Source organism: Pelodiscus sinensis, chromosome 15 (assembly GCF_049634645.1).
Source record: "Pelodiscus sinensis isolate JC-2024 chromosome 15, ASM4963464v1, whole genome shotgun sequence".
Classification (NCBI taxonomy): Eukaryota; Metazoa; Chordata; order Testudines; family Trionychidae; genus Pelodiscus; species Pelodiscus sinensis.
The window spans coordinates 8,487,054-8,495,604 of NC_134725.1; the positions used below are offsets into that span (position 1 = coordinate 8,487,054).

Genomic DNA, 8,551 nt, shown 5'->3' on the forward strand with positions numbered 1-8,551 from the left:
ACAGAGCATCGTTCTTTCCTCCCCCCCTTCTCCTATTGATTTAGAGTTTTCTTATCCCCTAGTCATAGCTCTGGTCATCTGAAGAAGTGAGTTATGCCCACAAAAGTTCATGATCCCATCTACATGTTTTGTTAGTCTTTAAAGTGCTACCAGACCATTTGCTTGCTTTTTTTTTAATCCCTTGGCCAGTCAGTTTCCACCCCCTAATCCAGACTCTGGCCTATAGCCCATTTAGCCCCTTTTGAGCTCCCTCTAGGAAAGCAGAAGAAATGTAGCCGTGTTAGTCTGGTGTAGCTGAAACAAAAAACAGGACTATGTAGCACTTTAAAGACTAACAAGATGGTTTATAAACTTATTAGTCTTTAAAGTGCTACATAGTCCTGTTTTTTGTTCTAGGAAAGTAGTTTGCAGAATCTGATGCTGATGAAGGGCTCAGTGGCTTCCGAAGATGTTAATCAGCATTGATCAACTGGTGTGTGCATGCTCAGTAAGCTCTCAGTCGCAAATTCAGTCAATTAGCAGGCTTTCACACTTTAACTTGTAACACCCACATTCTGTTCCTGCCTCCCAGTCTGGCCCACATCGCTGCAAAAGTAACCAGACCACAAATCAAACAAGATGGCTAGCCTTAGATTTTGGATGTTGGGGGGTTTTGTGGATCAGTAGGCTGTGGGTGCTTGCTCCTGCGCCCAACAGTGTAGCCTCTCAAAGGCACTTGCTTCTCCAATACTAACTGAGCAGCTTTATGTTTAATGAGTGGGCCTGGAGTAAAGTTGATTTTTTCATGGGCTCAGACCTGAGTGAAGCAGGGACAGGAAACATGAAAATATTAAAAAGTAGCATATTAAATCTCATGCTCACCTGTACGCTGTGTACAAAAACATCTTTTAAAAATCAGTTAAAGTAAGTCTGAAATAAAGATTCTCAAAAAGAAAGAAATGGGTGGACTGAGGATTTTCTAGCATCGTGAATTATGATTGGCATCTTGCCTACCCAAGCCAGACCCTTGATGTAAGTCACACAGTTCAATAATGGCTCATACTTTGGATTGCATCTGAGGAATTAATATATCAGATAAAAATATTTTGTATGCTTGTTTGTTATTTCACTTGCTGTCCTACTTTCCACTGTTTTTTTGGATAAGTGCATAGGCTGTCATGGGTGCTGTCCAAAGTCTGCTTGCTTAGATGCAGAGAGAGCAGGAAATCAGATCTTCTAAAATCCTGTCTAAACTGTGATACCTACTGATTTGTTGGCCTGGTTTTAATGCTGTTCAGTCCTGCAGTATGGCCCACATCTATCCATACTAAAGCTTTAAACTGGTTAGAACAGTAGCAAGATTGGGAATATGCATTTTAGCTTCCCCTGTGCTGCAGAATAAATCTTGTAATAGTTCTCTAGGATTGCAAATGAACCCTCCCACCAAAAAAAAATGGCATTCCTTACCATTCGGATGAGATCCTAAACAGCCATATTTAAAAAATACCCTGCCTAATATAAAACACAGGATAATGTTATTGTCTCTGCTGTCTAATCATAAGAAAGATTTAAAATGCAGCTGTTTCCTAACATTGACTCTATAATAGAAACATATATTTTCTTTATACTCCCAGCAGAGATTTTGACTTGTGACTGAAGACTGTCTCTCCATTTTTCTCCCACAATCTTAGAAAATGAGTCTATACAAATGTAGAAAATTAAAGAACACAGAGATTGCAAAAAAGTCATTTATATATACATCAAATCAGTAGGTTCCATTTAAATCAGATATAGTGTCCAGCAACTCAAACCAGTCAGAATTTCTGACTGACTTGAGATAGTGTTACACTATCTTAGCAAATAGAGTTGGTCACTTGATGTATAGTTTGCTTGAAGAATGTTTCAAGTGAAACACTATCCACCTTTTAATGTGACCACTATTCTGTCTTCCAAAATTTACTTTTATCCTGTAAAATCTTCTGCAGTGAAATTAGGATTAAAATGGTTTTAGTTTTGGAGATTTCTAATTTGCCTTTGTTTTGTTTTCTCAGGTGGCTTTGGGAAGGACAAGTTATTAAAAGTTCAGCCTAGTCTCAGGTATTTTTGCTGGATTTCAGTGATCTGCTTGGCTGAAGATAAATGAAACTGTGATTATAAATAGAACTTGTTCTGTTGCCTATACAATAGTAAAGATTACCTGACTCTATTATATTACTTTGTCTTTTATCACAATTGAATATAAAGTGAACAAATATTTCTGCAAAGTTCTGATCAGTAGGGAAAGCAATCCTCCATTAAGAAGCCTTAGAGAAGAGTCCATATTTTCCTGTCTTCATTCTCAGTATTTTTCTTTGTAAGCATAGTCTTCAAGGCGATCAATGTGGCAACTTTTAATAAAGTCCTCTGCAAGGGGCAGAGCTGGAATGAGGAACAGCATTACCTGTTCTGTTCCTTCCCTCTGGGGCATCTGGTATTGGCCACTGTTGGCAGACAGGATACTGCGCTAGATGGACCTTTGGTCTGACCCAGTCTGGCTGTTCTTATGTTCTAACAGCATTGGCATCCTCATTACTTTGATGATATCCCGCCAGCTCTGTTCTTCAGGGACAAAGGAGTGAGAGGATCATTAGAGTTCCATTCTTTGGTCTGTGCTGCGGAGACTCTCAGCAAAGATTAATTAATATCAACTATGTTGTGGATACTTATGGAATGTGGACATCTGTCTTTTGGCTACCATACTGAGACCACCCAGCTAACTTCACCCATGCTAGTGAACAGCCTTCTGTTGGCAGTGGCTTGGCTGTCTGTCCCATTCCCAATCTTCTGGTTTAAAGTGAAAACAGCAGAAGGTTACTGTGTCTGAAGGAGATCACAAATTGTTTTTATTTTAAACAGACAGAAGGTGAATGACCATGACAATGATGGCAACGAATTACAGACCACACCAGAGTTCAGAGCACATGTTGCAAAGAAACTGGGAGCAATGTTAGACAGGTAACCAATAACAATGCACAACCTTATGAGACTAAACAAACCTATGGCTAAGTCTACACTGGCGTTTGACAGCACTGTAACTTTCTGGCTTAGGGGTGTGAAAAAAATCTCTCTTCCTCCTCCCCTCACCCCAAAGTTATAGCGCTGTAAAATACCAGTGTGAATCAGGCTACAGTACTGGGAGCCAGGCTCCCAGGGCTGTTACCTACTCCCCTCATGGAGATGGTTGACACAGAGCACTGGGAGATCTCTTTCCCAGAGCTCAAGCCTATGGCCACGTTCTCCGTTTAAAGTGTTGCCGCAGATGCGCTTTAAATATTTGTGTAGGCAAAATCTTAGTCAGAACCTTCCCTTGATCAGCATCAATAGATGCTTGCGTTCTAGAAATGGGAATCACTGAAGAGTTACATACATCTTTTTCCATGGAAAAAAAAGATTGTTTCCCTTCTTGTTTCTTATATCCCTGTGCATCCTGCTGGCCTGGGACTGAGTGCCGAATGTTTGTGACCTCGTTCCATTCACCCACTGGAAATGAAGTAAACCTGACATGGGCTGGAGAGCCTTTCTCTGTTTGCTTCAGTGTTGGGAAGGGAGTAGATAGGATTGAGATTCACCAGAGCCATGTCCAGTTATGACCTGGCGTTGAATCTGTCAGAAAATTCCCCCATCATGTCTGTGGTCCTTTTTTCAACTTACCTGTAGAACAGATTGAGCCTGACTCAGAGCTGTACTGGAAATATGGCAGGTGTTTGAACGTTTTACCTAATGACACATAGCTGCTGCCTTTCTTTAATGTGTAAATATGGCAGATGGGAACTAATGGGCCTAAGATGCAGTGTTAGAACTAATGGTCCTAAGAGGCTGGCTGCTTGGAATGTTGTATCTGGGTAGTTTCTGTGTGCCATGCTTCTGAATGAAATGGCCATGCTCTACAGAGATAAGCCCTTTGTGTAAAGGTTACTTAACTGCTCACTTTAATCTTGTTTTTTAACTTTTCCAACTTCTTAAACTGAGGTTGGCTGCTTGAAATCAAATCCTTGTTTCCTTTCTTAAGTTCAGACTATGGTCTCCCTTCTAGCTACATCACTGTCTTGGAGGAGTCATCAGATCCCGCACGGACTTCCATGCAAATAGCTGACTCTGCAGATGATGGTGAGTTCCAAGCACAGTCACCGTTGTAGCACTGATCTAATAGCTCTCCACTGGTATTCTGTCTGGTATTCTCTCATGCATTGCTTTAGGATTTCTTGTTAATATCAGCAGGGTATATTACCTTTATATAATAACCCAGAAAGTTTATTTAACACCTGTTAGTTCTTTGGGCCAGCATAAATTCCATGTGACGGTTGACATCAGTGTTGCTTCATAGAGGGATTGTTGGTGGCTGCTGCTGCTGCCTGTGTTTTATCTCTTGGCTAAAATAACTTTCTAACCTATTTATTTCCCTCTCTTCCTTTTTGTATTTCTTAGACTTTCGCCTATTCTCTTCGTCTGTTCCAGGAGATTGTGAAAAATCCAAACCTCCCATTTTAGCCAGAAGGCGACGACCTTCCAGTTCTAGGTGAGGTGTTAGTCTGCTACTTTGTTCCTAAAAATATTCCTTCCCGTGTTTGAGATTTCCTAGTGAAAGGAAATTAGTAATTTTAACTAGAGGTTGTATTTATTTTTCCAGTGCACATAATGTCTTTTAAAGAGCGCTTTGGAGTACAGACCGGTTAAGTGGTCACTGGAATACATTTTTGAGTCACAAAGCTATTACATTTATCAAGATCATGCTAATTTCAGAGTATGTTCTTTGGGTGAATGCAGGATGCAAATGTAACATACTTACCTCCCACTTTGCTTGCAATCCTTCCAGTGAGCTGGACAGTGACCAGGAATGGCAGCGATGCCAAGAGGCTGCTGTGTCAGCAGCAGATATCTTGAAGCAAAGTGGGCTTTCAATGATGCCCCCAGATTCCAGTCAGGTTCTCAAGCAGGAGTGCACAGAACACAAGCAAAAGAAGAAAAAGAAAAAGAAAGCTAAAGGCGAACATATTAGTGAACAGAAGACAGCAGGATGTGGCCAGATCAGCAACCAGACTTTATGGTCCATTGATAGAGACTTCAAGAGACAAGAAGGCAGATGTATAGAGGATACAACATTGCCCAGAGTAGGGAAGAAGAAGAAGAAGAAGAAGAAAAAGGTCAGAAAAGAAGTGAATGATTCCACTCTATAAACCATGTCTGGTCAGGATGGATGAAGGATGGTGAAATGCTAACAAAGGTAGTTCATGCACGCTGTCCTCTGCCGGAATTGTGGGGAAACAATTGGAGAGGCTTCTGTTTTAGGGGAGCCAGAGGACTAAGAGTTTAAGTGATTGCTCTTGTTGGGGCATCTTTTGGGGAACTCCCCTTTTACATTCCATCACAAATCAAACTGGTAATGCAGACCTTGCACTGAACAATTTAATATTCTGCATGGACTAGGGTGATACCTAGACATATTGGGACATATTGAGAATCACCTCTGCTCTGGTCTGATCCTTCCATGCATCCAGTCCAAATCCTGTGTCCTGGAGTTATTGCATGTAGGTGATAAACTGATTTTCATGGAGATGGCAGCAAAGGATCAGTTCCCACTTCCTCTCTCCCACCACCTGCTGCCAGAACCATGAAAGAAACCGCTCCAGGCTGAGAGAGAGACTGACTCATCCACAAATATCTTGGCAGAACTTGGGGACCCATCTACCTCTCCTATAATCACCATAAATATGTTACCGAAACCTGCTATGTTACTAATTCCAGTGGAATCTATATCTTTCCAGGGTTCTGTGCAGAACTATAAAAGGATTTCACAATAATGTCACTTCATTGCTATAAGCAGGTGTTTCTTTCAGATCTGTCTCTCTCAAGACTTCCATGTTCATGGTATCTGCCAGAGTGCAGTAAAATTCAATAACAATAAACATCTCGGAGTCTAATTTAATATTGTGTCTTATGCGTAACTGCCATCTTCTTCCATTAGGATGGGCACAGCTGACAAAAGTATTGCACACTGCATGTGGCTTTAGTTACACAGGTATTTGATGAATAAATTTGATGAGTAGAACTGCCAAAAATAGATCCCTTTAGCCTAGCATGGAAGTTACTGCATTTAAGTCCTTATTTGATCAACCAGATCTATGTTGTCTGTCTGAGAATCAGACACAGGTCTTGCTAGCCTTTCAGTACTGTTTTTTTACTTTCCTAATGGAGCCCTGCAACTCTGAGATTTTAGGAAAAGACCTAACACGGGGGCTGTGTCTAGACTACATGGCTCCGTTGACAGAGCCATGTAGATTAGACAGATCGGCAAAGGGAAATGAAGCCGCGATTTAAATAATCGCGGCTTGATTTAAATTTAAATGGCTGCCGTGCTCTGCTAACCAACTGATGAGCAGCTGTTTGTCAGCAGATCGCGGCAGTCTGGACGCTCCTGCGCCGACCTGAAAGCCCTTTGTCGACCTCCCCCTTATGCCTCGTGGGATGAGGTTTACCAGGGAGGTCGACAAAGGGCTTTAAGGTCGACAGAGGAGCGTCCAGACTGCCCTGATCTGCCGACAAACGGCTGGTCGGCAGAGCGCAGCAGCCATTTAAATTTAAATGAAGACATGATTATTTAAATCGCGACTTCATTTCCCTTTGCCAAATAAACAAATCTACGTGGCTCTGTCGACAGAGCCATGTAGTCTAGACGTACCCAGGGATGGGTATAGGAACTCAAGATTCTAAAGTGAAAAATATTGCTCTTTATAAGGTCCTGGGAAGCCACCCACATTTAGTGCAAGAACCTCAATCTTTCTCCCATAAGAAAATGCATTGTTGACATCTAAACTGCAAAAGCACTTTGAAAGTCAGCTTGTGAGTTACCTGGGGCTGTTGATTAATCACAGTTAACTCACACAATTAACTCAAATTTCATCACGATTAAAAAATCTTGATTAATCACCGTTTTAATCACACTCTTAAACAAAACAATAGAATAGGATTGAAATGCATTCTTTTTTTAATGTTCTACATATTCAAATATGTTGATTTCAGTCACAGTACAGAATATAAAAGTGTACAGTGCTCACTTTATTTGTATTACAAATATTTATACAGTGAAAATGATAAAAGAAATAGCATTTTGCAATTCACCTCATATTATAGTCTAGTCTCTTTATCACTAAAGTGCAACTTAAAAATATAGATTTTTTTTATAACATAATTATACTCAAAAACAAAACAATGTAAAACTTTACAGCCTACAAATCCACTCAGTCCTTCTTCTTGTTCAGCGTGTGTAGACAAACAAGTTTGTTTACGTTTGCAGGAGCTAATGCTGACCACTTCTATACAGTCTCACCTGAAAGTGAGATTAGGCATTCATGTGTAGCCAGTGTCACAAGATATTTGGCATGCCAGATGTATTAAATATTCATATGTCCCTTCATGCTTCAACTACTATCCCAGAGGACCTGCATCCATGCTGATGACAGGATCTGTTAGATAATGATCAGAAGCAGTAGGGACCATATCAGTCAGATGCCACCAGCAAAAGGCTGACTTTTTTTTTTTTTGGGTTGTCGTGGTGGGGGTTTGGATTCTGTAACTTCCACATCAGAGTGTTCCTCCTTTAAGATTTCTGAACGCAGGCTCCATACTTTTAATCCTCTCAGATTTTGAAAGGCACTTCAAATTTTAAACCTCGGGTTGAGTACTGTGGCTATTTTTAGAAATCACACATTAGTAACTTTTGTGTTTTGTCAAATTTGCAGTGAAAGTGTTCTTAAAACAAACGTGTGCTGGTCATTAGCCGAGATTGCTGTTACATGAAATATATGGCAGAATGTGGGTAAAACACAGCAGGGGGACATACAGAGTTCAGTGACAGATTTAAGTAACACATTATTTTTTTTAACAAGCGTTATCAGCATGGAAGCATACCCTCTGGAATTGTGACCAAAGCATGAAAGGACATACAAACGTTTAGCATATTTGACATGTAAGTACCTTGAATGCAGGTTACAAAAATGCTATATAAATGCCTGCTCTCACTTTCTGGTGACATTGTGAACATGAGGCAGGAAACATTGTCTCTTAGAAATATAAACAAACTTGTTTGACTAATTGTCTAAGAAACCAGACTGCATGGACTTTAAAAGTTTTACATTGTTTTATTTTTGAATGAAATTATTTTCTACATAGTTATCATGAAAGAAACTTGCAAACATTGAAAAATTTCACTGTAGTACTTGCATGAACTGAAAAATACTATTTTTTGGTTTTTTTACAATGCAGATATTTGTAATCACAAACAGAAAGTGAGCACTGTACATTTCATATTATGCATTGTAATTGAAATACATTTATTTAAAAATGTAGAAAGCATCCAAAATAATTTCCATAAGTGGCATTTTATTATTGTATAACTGTGTGATTAATCATGATTAATGTTTCTAATCGCTTGACAGCATTAGAATTAACTTAATACGCCAACAGAAATCACATGCCTTATTTTAACTTGTGAAAATCATGCAGTTTTTTCTGGATTCCTCAGAAATTTGACTTCACT

General features: G+C 39.8%; 1 protein-coding gene across 5 annotated transcripts in view; it reads left to right on the forward strand.

The window, feature by feature from the left end:
• Positions 1-8,551, forward strand: part of C15H12orf43 (chromosome 15 C12orf43 homolog) — a 31,430-nt gene that overhangs the window by 722 nt on the left and 22,157 nt on the right. For 2 of the 5 annotated variants that reach the window (XM_075898067.1, XM_075898068.1), the window contains exons 2-6: positions 2,031-2,076; positions 2,875-2,973; positions 4,052-4,125; positions 4,444-4,534; positions 4,832-5,946. In XM_075898067.1, coding sequence (XP_075754182.1) covers positions 2,031-2,076; positions 2,875-2,973; positions 4,052-4,125; positions 4,444-4,534; positions 4,832-5,192 — 671 coding nt within the window. In that variant the 3' untranslated portion in view covers positions 5,193-5,946. Of the gene's footprint in view, positions 1-396; positions 488-2,030; positions 2,077-2,874; positions 2,974-4,027; positions 4,126-4,443; positions 4,535-4,831; positions 5,947-8,551 lie in introns of those variants that run through there. The other 3 variants (XM_075898069.1, XM_075898066.1, XM_075898065.1) reach the window with 3 other exon arrangements.